Below are 20881 nucleotides of genomic sequence, written 5' to 3'. Positions count from 1 at the left end.
AGGTTCAGCTAGCGGGGTTTGAACCAAGGCCTCACATAGGTAGGTACTTCCGAAGGTTGTACTTTTTTGGCATGTATGGTTGTACGGTTCACAAGAAAGACTCGCCCAATGAACCAGTCCTTATATGACAAGAGTATGCTTTGGGACGGAGTATCCACCACTGAGGCTGCCCCCTTGCTCTCAAGTCCAAAACATACCCTAGGGCACGGGTGTTCTGGAGGAAGAAGAAAGGAGGGAGGGAGGAAGGAAGGAGCCAGCGTGCGTGTCTAGGTGAGGCGCTGCCCGTGCTAGGCGGGCTGGCGCGGCGAGCGCCCGCCCACGTCAGTGCCCACCTGGTGCGGCAAGTCGCCGCGCCAGCGTGGCAGGGGTCCGCCACACCAATGCATGTGGCACGGCAGAGGCTTCCTGCCGCGCCAGGCGGTCTGGCGCGAGCAAAGGGTCATCTGCCGCAAATAAAGTTCGGCAGAGGTTATTTTTAAAAATAAAAATAAAAAAGGTTAAAAATAAAAAAAAACCGCATGGCGTCAATGAGTTCGAAATATAGCACATTCAGGGGCTGGCTCCCACGTGATAAACTTTAACATCTGTCACCTCGGATGTTTGGATACTGATTAGAAGTATTAAACATAGTCTAATTATAAAACTAATTACACAGATGAAGTCTAATTTGTGAGACGAATCTATTAAACCTAATTAGTCCATGATTTGACAATATGGTGCTACAATAACCATTTACTAATGATGGATTAATTAGCCTTAATAGATTTGTCTCGCGAATTAGCCCAGGGATTCTGCAAGTAGTTTTATAATTAGCTCATGTTTAGTTCTCCTAATTAGCATCCGAACATCCGATGTGACATGTCTAAAGTTTAGGACCTAATATCCAAACACCCCCTCAATGGCTGAGACAAAGTACAAATATAGGGGGCTAGCTTCTTCCTTCCCCATCTCCACCACCTCTTCATCTTTTCTTCTTCTTCTTTTCCCTACCTTCTCCTCCTCCTCCTCCTCCTCTACTAGCTCCAATGGAGTTCTTGGGGCAGTAGCCCTTCCTTCCAGCTTCATTTTCCTTATCACTCCAAGTTTGTATTATGATGCCATATCCCAACCAACCAGTGCTTTTACAATAAACAGGTGGATGAATTCATGCAATCGTACTGATTTTTGAATAGACATGCAGAACTCCATCTTCTGCCTTTGTTTCAAAAGGAAATCATCACATTTGCTGGTTCTTCTGTCTGACTAGTCTAATGTGTTTGTGATTTAATAATACAAGTTTGCAGTGTCAAAACACAGAAACGGTTTGGTTCGCCACAAGCCCTGATCTATAACATGCCTGTACTAACGACCTAGTGCAGGGTCAAGGTCTTGTGACAACTATAGCCCTCGCTGCACTCTGCTAAAATGTGCTAACTGAAGTATCACTACAGCCGTTCTCTGATGCTGTCGAAGGTTGTTTACTGGCCTGTGCAGTGGTCGGTTCCTTTCTTCAGACAATGCGGTCGAAGTCGATCTTCTCTTCAATCTCAATCCCCGAGCCGTTGGAAAGTAGCGGGGCAGCCTCATACTCCGGGCCACGCTCCGTCTTGCCCTTCTGGTGCGTCCGCTCGCTGCACTTGACCAAGATCTGCAGCACGTCGTTCATGGTTGGCCGCGACGATGGCATCTCTGCGGTGCAGAGCACGCCTAGCCTGAAAACAACCTCGATGTCGTCGGAGTACCCTGCGTATCTGATGCTCTTGTCTGTGGCGTCGGGGATGCTCCCTCCTGACTGGTAGTGGTGTCGTGCCCATTCCGCCAGGCTGCCGTGCTCGCCGCCGTAGTTGGCCTCCTTGCCGGTGGTGAGCTCCAGGAGGACGACGCCAAAGCTGTAGACGTCAACCTTCTCGCTCACCTTCTTGGTGTAAGCACACTCTGCAGATAAGCATCAAACGCCAAATCGAAGGTCCGGCAATACGATAACTCGTGACATATGCTACAGCTACAGTAGATGCTCCCTAGTTACTTAATGTCTGAATCTGGAAAAATGGGACAGAAATCTACTGTAAATAGCAAGTTCGGATCCTTACCAGGAGCCATGTAGCCGAACGATCCGGCGACGGCGGACATCGTCTCGGGCGCCCCGGCCTGTAGCAGCATCGTGGCCAGCCCGAAGTCGGCGATCTTGGCCCGGAACTCCGAGTCCAGCAGGATGTTGCTCGCCTTGACGTCGCGGTGAACGATGGGTGGCTCGCATTCGTGGTGCATGTAACACAGCCCCTGCGCGGCGCCGACGGCCACCCCGAGCCTCGCCGGCCAGTCCAGCGGCTCGCGCCGCGCGGACCGCGCCCTCGCCATCGGGCGCCCGCCAGCGACGAGGGCGTCGCCGTGGAGCCACCTGTCCAGGCCGCCGTTGTCCATGTAGTCGTACACGAGGAGCTTGGACTCGGCGTTGGAGAGGCAACACAAGAGCCTGACGATGTTGTTGTGCCGGAGGCTGCCGAGGATGCCAGCCTCCGACGCGAACTCGCGTTCCAGCTTCTGGTCGAGCTTCCCGGCGGTCCGTATTTGTTTCACGGCCACCGCGCCGGCTCTGCCGTTAAGCCGGTTAGTGTAGGCGACGCGGTACACGCGCCCCGATCCCCCGCGCCCGACGAGGTTCTCCTCCGTCAGGCCCCGGAGTATGGGTGCCTCACCGAATCCCAGATCTTTGACGAAAGGTGTGATCTTCCAGTCGTCTTGCTCCGCGACGCGCCGCCGTTTCTTGACGTCGCGGACGACGAAGAAGGCAAACGCCGAGGCGATGAGGAGGAGCGAGGCGCCGGCGACGAGGAGGCCTGTGCGGAGCGCGTGCGAGACGCCTCCGGAGGAACCGCCGTCTTGTGATCCGCCGGCGCAGGAGCGGACGCCAGTGAGGTAGCCGGATCCCGCAGCGGCGGTGCAGAGGCCGGGGTTGTCGAGGAAGCTGGTGTCGTAGACCGCTGTGGCGAACCCGGCCGGGACCTGACCGCTCAGCTGGTTCGAGGACAGGTTCAGGGAGGTGAGTTGTGGCTTCGCAAGCGCCTGCGGTACGTTGCCGGAGAGCTTGTTCGACGACAGGTCAAGGACACTTAACACCGGCATGGCGCCGAGCTCTGCCGGTATGCCGCCGGTGAGCTGATTCCTGCTCAGGTCCATTTGCGTCAGCTGGCTTAGCTTAGCAACGCTTCTCGGGATCCCGCCGGACAGTTGGTTCCCGGACAAGCTGAGTCTTTGCAGCAGCGGCATGCCGTCGCCAAGACTCGCCGGTATCGCACCAGAAAACCGGTTGTTCTCGGCGGTGAACACCTGGAGAGCAGCTACTGCAGCCGGAATGTTGCCACTGAATTGGTTGTTCCCAATGCGTAACGTCGAAATGTTGAGAAGAATCGTCGCAGGAAGACTTCCGGTGAGCTGGTTACCCTGTAGTGTCACGAAGTAAAGCTGCGTTGCCGTCCAGAGAGCCTCTGGCACGTCGCTGGAGAGCTGGTTATTGTCCAGCGACAGGGTTTCCAGAGTGGTGCAGTTGGCAAGGCCTGCCGGGATGGAGCCGTTCAATCGGTTGCTCTTGGCGGTGAGGTACTGTAAGTTGCCTCCGGTGCACAGCCCTTCCGGGATCACGCCGGTGAACTCATTGTAGTCAACCTCAACATAATACAAACCCGGCGACTGCTTTCCGAGCTCCGGTGGGAGCGTGCCGTTGAGCCTGTTGGTGTGGAGTCTCAATATCCTCAGTAACGGCAACTGGCCGATGCTGGCTGGTACCTCGCCGGAGAAGTTGTTCATGAAGAGGTTCAAGAGTGTGAGGTTCTCCAATCCCCCAAACACTTCAGGGATGACTCCACTAATTTTGTTTTCTGAGACGTCGATTTCTGTCAAGCTTCTCGCCGCAAATCCATCAACGACCATGTCGCCGGTGATGTTGTTCGTGTACAGATACAATTGTTGCAGCTTCTTCAGGCTCCAAAGAAAGTTCGGGAAGTCCCCGACGAGATTGCACTGCGACGCCGTGAGGCTGACCAGGTTGGTCAGATTCTTGAACGACGCCGGCAGCTGGCCTGCGTTGAACGGGTTGTTATCCAGATACAGCACCTGCAGGCTCGCGAGCTCGCCGAGCTCCGCTGGGATGATACCGGTGAAGCGGTTGCTGTTCAGCGCGAGATACTCGAGGTTCCGGAGCCGGGAGAGCGACGCCGGGATGGTGCCGTTGAACTCGTTGCCGTCGAGGTCCAGCGTGGTCAAGCTCGCGGCGAGGCCGCTGCCGATTTCTGCCGGGAGCACACCGCCGAATTAGTTCTGGGAGAGGTTGAGGTACTGAAGCGAAGCGCAGCGGTACAGCGCGCTCGGGAACACGGACCTGATGCTGTTGTTGGAGACGTCGAGGTACGTGAGGCCGGAGAGGTTGCCGACGGCGTCAGGGAAGGGCCCCGCGACGTGAGCGTTCGCGAGGGTGAGGTTCACGACGCGCCCGGACGCGTCGCACCCGACGTGCGGCCAGCTGCAGAGCGCGGCCGCGGCCGTGCCGTTCCACCCCGCGAGCACGGTCGGGTCGCCCCACGCGCGCTTGATCTCGAGCAGCAGCCGCGCCTCGCCCGCCGGCGGGGGCTGCGCAGCCGCGCGGAGCAGCACGAGCACGAGACCGAGGATACGCGGGTACACGGACGCGCGGCGTGGTGTGACATATTTCTCGTGCCTCCTAAAGGTATACATGATTCCTTCATCAAGTTAGCAATACTTGTATTATTATGTACCTTACTAACGCAGCAAGAGGAGGACGATCTGCTTCTGCAATCAAATGCGGAGGGAGCGGGAGTTGGTTTTTGTTAGACTGGCACGAGCCCCGTTCGGTTTGCTGCGTGGGTTTTGGACTTTTATTTGGTACTACTGGTCTAGAAGAAGACTTTTATTTGGTTGAGAGATGACATCATTGTATAAACCTTTTGATGGATATTGTTCTATTTATGTGGACCAATCACTTAGATGGATGAAGAACATATAAAATTTATTTTTTTTCCTTTCTAAAATAGTCATTTACATGTGAATTAGTGAACACATTATTTTGTTATGAGCAATTTGCATGTAAACACACCCACAGACCTTTAGGGGCATTACAGGTATTTCTTACACAACCTACAGTTTCGTAGCTGCTCTAACCAAACGGTCTTCAGCTTTTCCCACAGCTGCTTTCTCCCCGCTACTTTTTCACAGCCCACAGCTCACAATAGCTTTTCCAAAAGCCACATCCCAACCAAACACACCTTCAGATCCGCCATAAAGTAGACCTCGCACGTAGTGACGCAATGACACTCATTATACATAAAGTAGGAAACTGTTGTATTTCAGATTAACAGAGTTATCTAAAAGGATGCTAATAGTTGTTGGCTTAGAACAACTCCAATGGCCCAAGTCAAAAAAAATGCATTCTAGCAAGTCCTCTAGATTCCTTATTTTGGAAGACCTCCAAATGCCCATCTCCATTCTCGGGGTCTCTCCAAGGAGTCCTCTATCTAGAGCATGTCTATATCTATATATCACAGAAGGTGACAAAAATCACCAATGTCACCTTCAGTGATGGCAGCCCAGGAGCGCGCACGCCCATGCCCCCGCGCCGCCCTCCTCCTCTAGCTCCGACGACTCTCGCCACTGCATCCGGCGTCGCCGGTCGCAACCCTCGATCACCATCGCACTATCCTCCTTTGCTCGCGCCCGCGCCGCCATCCTCCATCATCTTCGGCGGCTCGCGCTGCCACATCCACCGCCACCATCCTTCGCCGCCCTAACCCAGCCCCGCGCGGGAAGCTCACCAAGATTCCCCCGCTGCCTCTAGAGGCCACCTATTGTCTTCCACAGATCGGAACTGGTGGTGTCCCGCCATCCCGCACACAACCCGCCACCACCGCCTGCTACCTAGCCACCGTCAACCTCCCATATATCCCAGCCACATCGGAGATAGCCGCGCCATCGATGACCCATAACCCGAAACCCCGAACCCTAACCCTCCGACGGCAAAGCATGGTGGCGGCGCAGCAGCGGTCTCGGTCTATGTTTCCCGTTCTTTCTTTCCCACGTGCGGCAACATCCCAGACTTAACAAAAGATAATAGGGAAAAGATTTTTGTAAAACCTTTTTCAGAAGCGAAAGGGACTCTAGTCTAGTGGTTAGAGCACCTGAGTAACATCTTGCAGGTCTATATTCAACTTCTCGTGGGAGCGAATTAAACGGGTCTAAAATAACAAATAAAAAATAGGTAGGTGCTTTCCTTGCTAACTTCGTTAAAAAAACTTTTTCCAGAATAAATAAATAAATTTTCTGTTACCTCAATAAACATTTTTGAAAATTTACCAAATGGCTTATTTAGTTAAGAATACATCTAATTAACTTTTATGAAAAAGGTTATCCAAAAACTCAAGGTGCATTAAAAATATTCATATAAAACACTTCATTGATATTTCTTGATGGGAAGTTAATAATGTACTAATATCAATCGTATCCGGAAATTTCTTCATGATGCATATGGTTGTTGAACAATTATCTTTGTATCACATAGCATCCAATAATCATACAATGCAAAACAACAATAAAAAAATAGCAGGTTTGACTACAAGCAATAAAACACTAGAGATGGGGACAATAATATGCAAATAACTCAAAAAAACCAACATAAAAGGTAACATTCTAGAAAAAGATGATGGGTAATAGTTTCATACTTTTATGATTTAAAATTAATTAGTTATGGATTTTTAGATTAAATCAGATTTTTTTTAAATGTCTAATAAAACAAAAAAAACATCTTTGAAACCAGCTAAAGGATAAAATTTATCTGGTTTCAACCGTTGGATGTATAGATGGCCAAATGGGTAGCCCAACCCGGCCTGGCACGAGCACGATTTGGCCTGGCACGGTTAGGCCCGGCACGGTTAGGCTTGCACGGTAATAGTGCCAGGCCGTGCCGGCCCATGTGCCGAAGGAGCGGTCCAGGCATGACCCGCAGCCTTCTTAGGTGGGCCGTGCCGGCACGCTGGCCTGGCGGGCCATAACGGCCTCAGCGTGCTCGTGCCAGCCTGCGGCACAGAATTCACCCTTCCTCTGCTCATACGCCCGTAGCGCCTATCGTCGTCGAGTCCGATAGCCCCGATGACTTCGACCACCTCGTCGTCAGGGCGCCCATAGACCTTTCCCGGATCTGCCCAGGCGCCCACTCGTGCCGCAACTCCCACCGCCGAGGGACGACAGGACGTTTGCGCGCGCCGCCGTGCAGGCCACCATCTTCCCCAGTTGCGGCAAGGGACCGGCGGGTGTAGGAGGCGGCAGAGGGCCGCGGGGGAGGTGGCAGGGGAGCGAGAGGCCAGCGGGCGCGGGAGGTGGCAGAGGGCACGAGGAAGGCGGTGGGAGGATGCGGCGGAGGGCGTGAGGGAGGCGGCGGGGGGAAGCGGCGGAGGGCGCGAGCGGCCGGCGGGCGCGAGAGGCGGCGAAGGGCGCGGGGGAGGTGACGGCGGCGAAGGGCGCGGGACACGAGGAGGAAGGTAGGATTTGGCCGTTTGGGGGTGGGGGGTTTTATATGCGGTCGAGTGGGCCTTAATAGGATGGGCCGCCCACTTAATCCCGACGGGCCAAATGGGCAGGCCGTGCCGGACCAGTACGTGGGCTGAGGCAACGGCCCAAGCACGGCCCATGGTGTGGGTCGGGCTAGCACGGGCACGACGGCTGCCATGCCTAGACCGGGCCAAATTCCTGTGCCTTTGGGCCGGCCCATGGTCAGTTTAGCTGAAAATTGGATTATCGTGCTAGCTAGAGGGTGCAAATTGGGCCTTTTCTTTTGAAATATAAAAATTCATTTTCTTCCGGATAACAATCAGTGCCTATCCGTGTAATATTCTGTGTTTTAAACTGGAAGGAGACAAAATCATTCAATCGTACTAATTTCTGAATGGATAAGCAGAGCTCCATCTCCTGCCTTTATTTCAGAAATAAATTACTCCCTCCATTCTTAAATATATGACGCTGTTGGCTTTTTACTTCAACTTTGACCATCAATATCTATTGAATGAGTTAGTTAACTAAAGTAAAATGTGTATCATTATGACTATTGTGGAATGTACTTTAAATTTAACTCGTAGGTTTATCTATTTGCAAAAATATTTGTAGAAAAGATGAATAGTCAAACAAATAAAAAAGTCAATAGCGTTATATATTTAAGAACGGAGGGAGTATAATCGTAATGTTTGCTAGTTCTTCTGTCGGAACGTATAATGTGTGTGTGATTTAATACAGATTTGCAGTATCAATACACAGAACGGTTTGGCTAACCACAAGCCCTGCTCTATACTATGCATGTCCCTAGTCCAGCCGTGCAGGGTCAAGGTCTGGTGACGGTTTTTTCTTCGCTTATTTATGCAATCTCTCTATTCTCCTAGGTGAGCTAGAGTGGTTGCTTCCAATGGACTGATTTTTTCTATTTATATTCTCTTTTTAATATAAAGATACTTAGCTCCTCAGAAAAAAAAAGATTAGAGGCATAATTCTCCGCTGTACTCTGCTAAAATGTGAAGTATCACTATAGCAAGCAGTTCACTGACGATGTCACAAGCTGCTTACTGGCATATGCAGTGGTCAGTTCCTTTCTTCAGACAATGCTGTCATCTTCTCTTCGATGTCGATCCCCGAGCCGTTTGAAAGCTGTTTCCGGCGAATGCCGCGTTTGGGTAGAAGAGCCACCTCATACAAGAGGCCACGCTCCGTCTTGCCCTTGTGGTACGTCTGCTCGCTGCACTTGACCAAGATCTGCAGCACGTCGTTCATGTTGGCCGCGACGACGGCATATCGGCGGTGCAGAGCACGCCGAGCCTGAAGACAACCTGGATCTCGTCAGAGTACCCGTCGTATCTGATGCTCTTGTCTGTGGCGTCGGCGATGCTCCCTCCTGATTGGTAGTGGCGCCGTGCCCAGTCCGCCAGGCAGCCGTGCTCGCCGCCGTTGTTGGCCTCCTTTCCGGTGGTGAGCTCCAGGAGAATTACACCGAAGCTGTCTACCTTCTCGTTCACCTTCTTGGTGTAAGCACACTCTGCAGATAAGCATCAAAAGGCCCAATCTAAGGTCCGGCAACACGAGAACACGTGGCATTTGTAGAAATGGGACAGAAATTCACTGAAAGCAGCAAGTTTGAATCCTTACCAGGAGCCATGTAGCCGAACGAGCCAGCGACGGCGGACATCGTTTCCGGCGCCCCGGCCTGCAGCAGCATCCTGTGGCCAGCCCGAAGTCGGCGATCTTGGCCCGGAACTCCGAGTCCAGCAGGATGTTGCTCGTCTTGACGTCGCGGTGGACGATGGGCGGCTCGTACTCGTGGTGCATGTAGCACAGCCCCTGCGCGGCGTCGACGGCCACCCTGAGCCTCGCCGGCCAGTCCAGCGGCTCGCGCCGCGCGGACCGCGCCCTCGCCATGGGGCGCCCGCCGGCGACGAGGGCGTCGCCGTGGAGCCACCTGTCCAGGATGCCGTTGTCCATAGTCGTACACGAGGAGCTTGGACTCGGCGCTGGAGCGGCAACACAAGAGCTTGACGATGTTGTTGTGCCGGAGGTTGCCGATGATGCCAGCCTCTGACGCGAATTCGCGTTCCAGCTTCTGGTCGAGCTTCCCGGCGGTCCGTATTTGCTTTACGGCCACCGCGCCGGCTCGGCCGTTAAGCCGGTTGGTGTAGGCGACGCGGTACACGCGCCCCGATCCCCCGCGCCCGACGAGGTTCTCCTCCGTCAGCCCCCGGAGTATGGGTGCCTCACCGAATCCCAGATCTTTGACGAAAGGCGTGATCTTCCAGTTGTCTTGCTCCGCGACGCGCCGCCGTTTCTTGATGTCGCGGACGACGAAGAAGGCGAACGCCACGGCGAGGTTCCCCTGCGCAGGGCGTGCGACACGCCTCCGGAGGAACCGCCGTCTTGTGATCCACCGGCGCAGGAGCGTACGCCCGTGAGGTAGCCAGGTCCCCAAGCGGCGGTGCAGAGGCCGGGGTTGTTGAGGAAGCTGGTGTCGTAGACCGCGGTGGCGAACCCGGCCGGGACCTGGCCGGTCTGATGGTTCGAGGACAGGTTAGGGCGGTGAGTGTCGGCTTCGCAAGCGCCTGCGGCACGTTGCCGGAGAGCTTGTTCGACGACAGGTTAAGGACACTTAACACCGGCATGGCGCCGAGCTCTACCGGTATGCCTCCGGTGAGCTGATTCCTGCTCAGGTCCATTTCCGTCAGCTGGCTTAGCTTAGCAACGCTTCTGGGGATCCCGTCGGACAGTTGGTTACCGGATAAGTTCAGTCTTTGCAGCAGCGGCATGCCGTCGCCAAGACTCGCCGGTATCGCACCAGAAAACCGGTTGTTCTCGGCGGTGAACACATGGAGCGCAGCTAGTGCAGCCGGAATGTTGCCACCAAATTGGTTGTTCCCTATGAGTATCGTCGAAAGGTTGAGATGCACCGTGGCCGGAAGAGCCTCTGGTAAAGCTTCGTCGCCGTCCACAGAGCCTCTGGTACGTCGCCAGAGAGTTGGTTGTTGTCCAGCGACAGGGTTCCAAGAGTGGCGCAGTTGGCAAGGCCTGCCGGGATGGAGCCGTTCAATTGGTTGCTCTTGGCGGTGAGGTGCTGGAGGTTGTCTCCAGTGCACAGCCCTTCCGGGATCTCGGCGGTGAGCTCATTGTAATCAACCTCAACATAATTCAAGCCCGGCGATTGCTTTCCGAGCTCCGGTGGGAGCGTGCCGTTAAGCATGTTGGTGTGGAGCCTCAACCTCGTCAGTGAGGGCAACCGGCCGATGCTGGCTGGTATCTCGCTGGAGAAGTTGTTCATGAAGAAGTTCAAGTCTCTGAGGTTCTCCAAGCTCCCAAACACTCGGGATAACTCCAGTGATCTTGTTCTCCGAGACGTCGATTACTGTCAAGTTCCTCGCAACAAGGCCATCAACCACCAAGTTGCCGGTGAGGTTGTTCGTGTACAGATTCGATAGTTGCAGCTCCTTCAGGCTCCAAAGAAAGTTCGGGAACTCTCCGACGAGGTTGCACTGCGACGCCCAGAGGCTGACCAGGTTGGTCAGGTTCTTGAACGACGACGGCAGCTGGCCTGCATCGAACTGGTTGTTTGCCAGATACAGCATGTGAAGGCTCGCCAGCTCGCCGAGGTCCGCCGGGATGGTGCCGGTGAAGAGGTTGTCATTCAGGCCGAGAAGCTGGAGGTTCCGGAGTCCAGATAGCAACGCTGGGATGGTGCCGGTGAAGCGGTTGCCGCTCACATCTAGATACTGGAGGCTCCATAGGCCAGTAAGCGACGCCGGGATCGTGCCATTGAACTTACTGCCGTTCATGTCGAGCGTGGTCGTCTCCCCCAGGCCGCCGCGGCCGATGTCCTGCATCCACTAATACACGATTCCTTTTAGGTCGCTGGCTCCCTGCATCCACTAGCACAGACGCACACTACAGCTACAGAACAGCAACACATCCTCCAGGCTGTTGCGGCCATGCCTGAAAGCCAGAGTTTTGAGCAACGGCTAGTTCTTGATGAGACGAACCAGCACGCGGATGCACGCAAAACTAGCAAACGGTTATGCAATCAAGTGTCAACAGAGTAACCTTCAGAACGACTGATATTAAAAACATAGTTGGAACCAACCCAAAATGACGGCATGCAATCAAAATCAACATCGATTTAAAATTCGAAGGACCAAATGCTCTACATAGGCATAGCTAACAGGATTAAAGCCAAGCTAAAGGCAAAGCAAGAAAAAACTCCTTCTGCCGTGGATGTTATGGAAGCACCGGAATGACCCAGTGTTCCAGCGCTGCGCTCCATCTCAACAACGCTTCTGGTCGGCATGCCGAGATGAAGCCCGACTTTGGCGCGAGCGGTTTCGCATAGAGGATCGCGTGATAACCGACTCCTGGTGCACTGTCTTTGCTTCGATGTAAAACAATCACAAAACCAGATGTACACTGCCTCTCTCTATCTCCTTTTGATCTACACAGCGTTTGGCCTGAAACAGACCCTCAATGAAATGAAAATCAGGTGGGGGTGCCCCCCCCCCCCACAACACACACACTCTCTCTCCCGTAGACCGTAAAAAAAAAAGCAACAGAAACAGTTAGTCCTCTCTACCTCTGGGGCTGTGGGCAAAAGAAAAGCATTTAAATGCACTATATAGCTATCGGCAGTAAAACAAGCTAAGGGCAGAATATTGCATGCACAGATGCACTACATGTATGATCCATGGATGATCCTAGATAATAAGGTTCAACGTGTATGATCCTAGATAGCAAAGTTCAACGTGCATGATCGATGATCCTAGATAACAAGGTTCAACGTGCATGATCCTAAAGTTCAACTAATTTGCTACTTGTAACTAATTTGCTACTTACCATATAGTAAAGTATGGTTCGCTCCTCTTTCAACGCTCCTCTTTCAACTAATTTGTTACATCTTCGCTTCTAATAGTAGAATGTGTTTAGTAGAATAATGTGTTCCCATGAGGAGATGGCTTCATCCTTGATGAAGGATCAAATGAATCAAATGATACAACACCCTTAGTTAATCCGCTCTACCGTTAGGCAAAAGAAAGGCTTTCAGAAGGCAGTAGAAACAAGCATTATACCGCAAATACTACCACTTAAACCACAGATACGAACTCTATTTCATCTGTTACATCACAACCGGATAACAAAATACAGTCTTAGCAGCACAATGCCATATGGCCAATGATGTTCAAAAACAGATGCATCTGACAACTAAAGGAAATGAAACATGAAAGTAGTTCCCGTTACAGTAGACGAATTGGCCATGAAACCAGCATGGGTAACAGCAGCACAAACCACCAAAATTTAGAGCTTGTCCTCGAACTCAGAAAGAGGGGTCATCTGCTCCTTGAGACCCTTCCTCTTGCGGATATCCAACACCAGCTGAGCAGCCTGGGAGCCGGCCTCCAGAGGATCAGAGCCCATCATGTCCCAGTGGTCAAACACACACTGAGGGAACGCCTGGCCAGAGGTTGCAGCCCTCAGTTGGCTGGAGAACCCGAAGGACTCGATGACAGGGAGGTAAGCCTTGATGTTGTAGAGCGGGGTACCAGGCCTCTGCATCTCCTCAAACACGTGCCCTCTCTTCTGGTTCAGAACACCATAGATACCACCAAGTGCATTTTCTGGGGCCTGGATCTCCACAAGGTAAACTGGCTCGAGCAGCCTTGGCTTGGCAGTGAGCTGAGAAGCATAAATAACCCTCCTGGCAGTTGGAATGACCTGGCCACCACCCCTGTGAATTGCATCAGCATGAAGAACAACATCACAGACCTCAAAGCAGATGCCACGCATGTTCTCCTCGGCCAGTGCACCCTCCTTTGAGGCCCACTGGAAGCCAGCCACAACAGAATCCTTGATTTCATTGAGGTACTGCACTCCCTTACACATATCAACAACCATGTTCGGGCCAGTGGTCTCAGGTCCAAAGCACCAAATCTTCTTGGCAAGATCCTTGTCCCAACCAAACTCCTCAGAGAGGATCTTGGAGCGTACCTTGGGATCATCACGTGGACCAATGCGGCCCTCATCAATAGCCTCAGGGAGACCCTCTTCCAAGGGACGGGCTTCCATGTAAAGACGGTTGTGCTTGTTGGGGGACTTGCTCATGACTGTTCGGCAGGATTTCTCAAGAACAGTTTCACGGAAAGAGACAACAGGAGGAGAAACAATAATTTCAGCACCACCCATGAAGTCTTCCTGCAGATCCTTCAGGCAAATCTCAAGGTGAAGCTCACCAGCTCCAGCAATAATATGCTCACCAGATTCTTCAATTGTACAGAGGACCATAGGATCAGACTTTGCCAGACGCTTCAAACCTTCAACGAGCTTGGGTAGGTCAGAGGCAACCTTGCACTGAACAGCAACGCGCACAACAGGGGAGACAGAGAACTTCATTGCTCTGATTGGGCATGCATCAACCTCCTTCTCATTGGTGAGTGTAGCATTCTTCGTGATGAACTGATCCAGACCAACCATAGCAACAGTGTTACCACAAGGAACATCCTCAACAGACTCTTGTTTCTTTCCCATCCAGATAACAGTACGCTGGACACTCTTGACGTACAGATCCTTCTTCTGGCCAGGGACATAGTTGGGACCCATGATCCTAACCTTCATACCAGTAGCAACCTTCCCAGAGAAGACACGACCAAAGGCAAAGAACCTGCCCTTGTCAGATGCTGGAATCATCTTAGAAACATACAGCATAAGAGGACCCTCCGGATCACAGTTCCTGATAGCAGTAGCATAGATATCATCAAGGGGTCCCTCGTACAAGTTCTCCACACGATACTTTTGTGCCTTTGATGGGGAAGGAAGGTGGAATATCATCATCTCAAGCAGTGCAGTACTAGCTGGAAGCCAAGTTTGCATAACACGCTTCATCAAAGCCTTGCCAACCAATTCCTTCTCATCAGACTTCATGGTAACATTAAGCTTTTGAAGCATGGGCCACAACTTATCCTTCTGGTCATTCATGCAGGTGTTGATGATTTGCTTGATTGGCTCATAGCAGAACTGAACAAATCCTCTCTTGCAGGTAGCAGAGCCTGTGTTCTTGGTGGTCCACTTCTTTGTCGCTGGGTCAAAGAAGTTCTCACCCCAGAGCCTCTCCATCATCTTAGTTTCATCAACTCCAAACTTCGAAGCATACATCTTGGCAAAGTTGGTGAGGGTAAAGGCCCAGCCGTGCAGACCAGCAGAGAAAGCAACAGTTCCCTTCTCCGGGTAGACTTGGACATCACCAAGGAGCTTATCTTCATATGTTGCCATAATGACATTGGCATTCTCAATGACACGGGAGAAAGTCTGGTAGGCTTCCTCACCCTCAACCTGAAGCTCAAGGAAACACCTGTCCATCTTGTTCACAGTAAGCACTGGCCTAATCCTCTCACCAAGAGCCTGGCGGAGCACAGTTTCAGTTTGCACACAGACACCTTCAATACAGTCAACCACCACTAGAGCACCATCGGTGATACGAAGGGCAGCTGTGACTTCCGAAGAAAAATCAACATGCCCAGGTGAGTCGATAAGGTTGATCAAGTACTGGTTACCATCTCTCTCACCCTTGTAACTCTTCAGTGACTCATCAGTCATCTCATAGTACAGAGAAATACCGGTGGATTTGATTGTAATACCACGCTCTGCTTCATCTGCACGTGTATCAGTCATGCGGACATCACCAGCAACTTCCTGGGCAATAATCCCAGCAGCTGCCACAAGGGAATCTGTAAGGGTAGACTTGCCTGCAAAGAATTAATGAGATGTAAGACTATAGTGTGGAACTTAAAAGTCAGTCCGAAGATGCATCAAGAATAGTACAACATTAGGGATAGACAACCTCTCACAAGTTAACAAAGACAACAATACATCCCAATATAAAACACATAGTAAACAGATACTATACACTGCAATATCTAGAGATAAACCAATACATTAATTACAAAAGAACAATAAGCCTATTTCCAACATGAAATGAATATTTCTACATATGTAAAATAGGTCTGTGATAGCTAACGCAGCATGAATCGCATTCACTGGCAAGAACAATTCAGAGATTTAATACTGAAAAAAAACAATTGCTAAAATTGAAAAGCCTGAAAAATGTCGAGGAACAGGTATGCATAACATTTAATTAAACACTGTTCTTAACATACCGTGGTCCACATGAGCAATAACGGACATATTACGAATGTTGTTCTTTTTGTCCATGATGGCACGGAGCTCTTCCGCTGTGAACTTCACCATCTTGACTTCTTATGAAGATCACACTACAAATATGTATATAATTTCCTGCTGTTTAAAGGTAGAAAATACTAGTAAGAATCCAACCAAAACCATAATTACACAACTACACCAGAAACTTTGATACCACAGAATGACTAAAGAAAGTAACACCCACTGTAATAGTCAGGATCAAAAGAGACAAATTGTTTAAATGCAGGTGTTAAGGATGATATCAACCAAATCCAAAAATTTATTTAAAATGCTTAACTCATCTTTACCAGGCTAAAGCACTCTAATGTTTACACAACCTAATGGGCTAGTAAGCATATAAAAGTTGAGAAAAAAAAAAGTGAATTATCTTAATTGTACAAAGGAGCCACATCCTTCAGGACACTAATCCATGCAATAATCAAATAAGAGGAATTCTTACAAACCTCAGGGTCAACATGATTACACAGCATATTACACAAACAAGAAAGCATCAGCAGTAAGCTATTAGAAGTGAAACTAATCCTTAATACATACAGCAAACAAGGAGATCCAATATTAGACATGAAAAACTGCAGGGTGCACCATGTACATTACCACTTCAAACAAAACACTATAATACAGACATATTAACAGACTGGCATAGGGAAACACCAGAAGATTAATTTAGACAAACACTCTAAAAGAAATGCATAGTTTGTCAAATGAATTCATATTACAAGAGGAATGCATAGTTTGTCCAATGAATTCATATAACAAGATATTCAGAAGCACAGATAGTATTTTAACATACTGAACATCACAAAAATGGACAGAAATAGAACATGAAACTACCAAAACTAGACCATCAACGTAACTACCCTGGAACTGTGAGCTGCCAGCAGATCTGAGTAAACAGATGAGTTTCAGAAAAGGATCCGAGCATATCCACTTCATAGGCTCCTAACGTAAACAAAAATTAAGGGAACAACAGAGGAATCTAGAACCGTTTTGAGTAAACCAGGATTCCACCGCATCTCTACAGATCGGACGGACCTGTCACAGAGAGAACTGCCAAGGACCACTAAAACAACGAATTGACATAAATTGCATCGAGATTAGCCCAACAAACTTGCGATTCGAGCAGCAAACCACTTCGAGTCCTCCGATTCAATCCAATCAACACAAGCACTACTGAATGGAACCAAAACGACTCGAACTCCACTAGTAGAAATACTAATCAGCTAGCAGGACATCGCATGGATGAACTTAGCTATAGCAACCAGAGACGGAGGGTGGGGGAAAGAGGATGAGGTCAGTCACCTGGGTTTCGCCTCCCGATCTGAGAGACGAGATGTGGAGGCGCCGCCGGGAGAGAAGCACTAAAACCCTAGCGGCCGCCCTCTGAGGGTATTTATAGCGGCGGAGTTGACGCACCTGGCGATCCGGTTTAGTCGAGCCGGCTGCGTGGCGGGCGGCTTCTGGGCCGTTCGTCACGGGGGCTCACTTGTGGAAGCTGGATAAGTTTCGTGGCTTTAAAGCCCGTTTAGACGCAAATAGAAGTATTATTTTAGATTCAACAATACCTAAAAGTTAGATCAACATTTAAAATTACTATTTTCAACATTTTTCAAACATAGTTCAACATTTTTCAAACATAGTTTGACATTTTGTTGAGTGATACTACATTCAACATTTTATATACTATATTTCAACATTTGAAAATAATGCATTCAACATTTCTACGTACACGTTACACACATCAATATTTTTGTCTCCCTTCTCCAGAGCATGTAGGCGCGGAGCATCTCTCGACGCGCGGCGGCAACACGTGGGGTGACGGGCGCAGAGGCACAGTTGCGCAAGGCTGCGGACATCGGCGCGGCGAGCGGTGGCAGCACGCGGGGCAACAAGCACGGCAAGCAACGGCACAACAGGGTGCAGTGGCCGCGGATAGCAGCACGACGGCATGGGACGGCTGCGCTTGGGATTGTGTGTGACTGCGTGCGACGACGACACTACAGGGCGCGGTGGTCGTGGAACATCCAGCAGCGGCGCTGCGAGGATAGGAAGCAGCGCCGACAAGGAGGAGCCATAGGTGGCAGTGGAGATTAGGGTAAGGTTGTGGAGGTGCATCCAACGGACCAATTTTACCGTACGAATCTTCAACATCGGAAGCGAACTAAGGGGATGTTTGGATCATTGAGGTAAAGTCCAGTCCATGTTACATCGAATCTTCGAAGGCTAATTAGGAGAACTAAACATGAGTTAATTATAAAACTAATTACACAGATGGTGGCTAATTCGCGAGACGAATTTATTAAGCCTAATTAATTCATGATTATCACATGTTTAATGTAGCATCGCATTGTCAAATCACGAACTAATTAGGCTTAATAGATTCGTCTCGCAAATTAGCTTTCATCTATGCAATTGATTTTGTAATTAATTAGTATCTAAATATTCGATGTGATCGAAACTTTAGTCCGGACTTACTAAGGGACTGTTTGGATAGGAGCCGCTAAATTTTAGCAGGGTCACATCGGATGTTCGGATGCTAATTAGGAGGATTAAATATGAGCTAATTACAAAACTAATTGTATAAACGGAGTCTAATTCGCGAGATGAATCTATTAAGCCTAATTAAATCATCATTAGCAAATGGCTACCGTAGCACCATATTGTCAAATCATGGACTAATTAGACTTAATAGATTCGTCTCGCAAATTAGACTTCATCCATATAATTAGTTTTATAATTATAGTATCAAACATCTTGTGTGACATGTGCTAAATTTTAACCGCTGCATCCAAACAGGACCTATATAAAGAACCAAACACCCAAGCTGCATTGGAATCCCGGTTCGTCACCCGTGAGCTCACTGTCGGCCTCTTGGGCTACCATTCGGCCCAGGAATAGAGCTGCTGTTTGGGTTGAATGGACCTAGCCCATATCCAAGGGTCACCTTACGCTTGGACGCCTTATCGCCTTATCGGCTACTGCAACGCGACACCAGAGGGCATTTGCGACAATTTACCTGCATAGGAACGGGCATATCAGGCAGCTACTCCGCCCCCAAATGCTCGCCGGCATCTCCCGTTCCCTCACTCACCGCCGTCCGCCCTTCCCGCTTGCCGCTACCGCCGCCGCCGCTGCAGCAGCTATGTCGTCGTCAGCCACGGGAGCGAACGTCTCGGATTGTCCGATCTCTCCGGACACCACCCGCGTGGCCTGGGTGGGGACGGGCGTCATGGGCCAGTCCATGGCCGGCCACCTCCTCTCCGCCGGCTACGCGCTCACCGTCTTCAACCGCACGGCCTCCAAGGCTCAGGGCCTCGTCTCCCACGGCGCCAGCCTCGCGGACAGCCCACGCGCGGCCGCCGCGGCTGCCGATGTCATCTTCCTCATGGTTGGCTTCCCCTCCGACGTCCGCTCCACCGCCCTCGATCCGTCCGCGGGCGCCCTCGCCGGCCTCGCCCCGGGCGGTGTCCTCGTCGACATGACCACCTCCGACCCCACCCTCGCCGCCGAGATAGCCGCGGCCGCTGCCGCCGCCGGCTGCTCGGCCGTCGACGCCCCCGTCTCCGGCGGCGACCGCGGGGCCCGCAACGCCACGCTCTCCATCTTCGCGGGCGGGGACGCCGCCGTCGTCGCCCGCCTGGCGCCGCTCTTCAAGCTCATGGGGAACGCGCTGTACATGGGCGGGCCCGGCGCGGGGCAGCGCGCGAAGCTGGGCAACCAGATCGCCATCGCGTCCACCATGGTGGGACTCGTGGAGGGCATGGTGTACGCGCACAAGGCCGGGCTGGACGTGGCCAAGTGGCTGGAGGCCATCTCCACCGGCGCCGCGGGGTCCAAGTCGCTGGAGCTGTACGGGAAGCGGATCCTGGAGCGGGACATGGCGGCTGGCTTCTACGTCCGGCACTTCGTCAAGGACCTCGGCATCTGCCTGTCGGAATGCCAGGCCATGGGGCTGTCGCTGCCGGGGCTCGCGCTCGCGCAACAGCTGTACGTGTCGCTGATGGCGCACGGCGAGGGCGGGCTCGGTACACAGGCGCTGATACTGGCCATCGAGCGGCTGAACAACACCAGCCTCGAGAAGAAGCCTGAGTGAAAAGCTCGCGGCTTCAGCTCTGGTGAACTTGTCGCTCGTGGGAAGCTTTGCTTGATGCAAGTATGCAGCTTGAGGTGGATCTTGGTGGCCTGAGTTTTACATTTTTCACTTGTCACTTGTGTACTTTGCAACTGTGCAAGAACTTGTGCGGCTTGGATGCTTGCTCAGCTTACTTGTTTACAGCGGGTACGAGTTCAAATAAGATTCTGCAAACAATGAGGTGTTGCCTCGCTTAGCTTACTTGTTCAGCTATGGACCTATGGTAATGAAAATACCAGATATATAGTCTACATTCAGCATGGTTGCAGTTTCATGGTACTCACCCTGAGGTTGCTGAATCCTTGCTTTATTATCATATCATGTACCTCGACTGTTTGATGCTGCTGATGAAATGTGCTATTGAAGCACTAATTTGTAAGCCTCCTCTGTCCTTTCCTTAGTCCTCACCGATGCCCTGGTTCTTCTGTTGATGCATCATGTGAGCTAAAGAGCATCTAGCAAAAATCGGTTAAGAGTCCAATTCAGATAAACATCCAGATAATAAAATGCTATCAGCAGACGACAAAGTATGATTTCGTTAATGGACATTTACCGAATCATATTGCTGTTGTAGTCCCGAGGATCTTTATTCTTGAAGGTCGAAAGCTTGCACCGGCGGTTGTGGATCTCATGTAGTTAGTATTACATGATTGATGAGAACCAGAACCAACATCATGCAATGGTAGTCAACTAACACCATGTCACCGTCTGACCTTCTCAAGAAGAGGAGGAGCAGCAGCAGAGGGCACTGTGGACAAAAGCACTGTCGATGCTATAACCTTGTAATGGTTTGTGGATTATTGCTTCACCACAAGTGTTCCATGTAAAGATGTAAACCTATGTAGCATAAACGGAATGGAAAGAACACAGAGACACACAAAAAGGAACATTGGTTGTTGGAGTACTGTGCGAGTACTTGTATTTTGAGTTTGGCAAGGGTGGCGCGTTGTAAGAACTGTGAAACGGCGTTTAACCTTGTGTTGATGCTAATGCAGA

At 51.0% G+C, this 20881-nt stretch overlaps 2 protein-coding genes and 2 pseudogenes across 3 annotated transcripts; 1 reads left to right on the top strand and 3 right to left on the bottom strand.

Moving 5' to 3' along the window:
- Positions 1 to 1425: 1425 nt before the first annotated feature.
- Positions 1426 to 4707, bottom strand: LOC101766134 (annotated as a pseudogene).
- A 3498-nt stretch (positions 4708 to 8205) lies between these two features.
- On the bottom strand, positions 8206 to 11720 carry LOC101765714 (annotated as a pseudogene).
- Positions 11721 to 12614: 894 nt separating this feature from the next.
- LOC101754618 (elongation factor 2) lies at positions 12615 to 17173 on the bottom strand. Of its 2 annotated transcripts, none has more exons than XM_004969851.4 (3): positions 17056 to 17173; positions 15696 to 15834; positions 12615 to 15284 (listed from the first exon to the last, which is right to left on the bottom strand). In XM_004969851.4, exons 2-3 carry the CDS (start codon positions 15784 to 15786, stop codon positions 12844 to 12846), a joined length of 2532 nt encoding a protein of 843 aa, XP_004969908.1. In that variant the 5' UTR covers positions 15787 to 15834; positions 17056 to 17173; the 3' UTR covers positions 12615 to 12843. The 2 variants fall into 2 exon arrangements, with proteins under 2 accessions (XP_004969908.1, XP_004969909.1); XM_004969852.4 differs by having other exon boundaries at positions 15696 to 15831; positions 17056 to 17142.
- Positions 17174 to 18744: 1571 nt separating this feature from the next.
- On the top strand, positions 18745 to 20264 carry LOC101754224 (probable 3-hydroxyisobutyrate dehydrogenase-like 1, mitochondrial). Its single transcript, XM_004969850.3, has one exon. It carries the CDS (start codon positions 18812 to 18814, stop codon positions 19844 to 19846), a length of 1035 nt encoding a protein of 344 aa, XP_004969907.1. The 5' UTR covers positions 18745 to 18811; the 3' UTR covers positions 19847 to 20264.
- The last annotated feature ends 617 nt before the right edge of the window (positions 20265 to 20881 follow it).

This window comes from Setaria italica, chromosome V (assembly GCF_000263155.2).
Source record: "Setaria italica strain Yugu1 chromosome V, Setaria_italica_v2.0, whole genome shotgun sequence".
Classification (NCBI taxonomy): domain Eukaryota; kingdom Viridiplantae; phylum Streptophyta; class Magnoliopsida; order Poales; family Poaceae; genus Setaria; species Setaria italica.
This window is presented reverse-complemented; position numbering and strand designations above follow the sequence as displayed.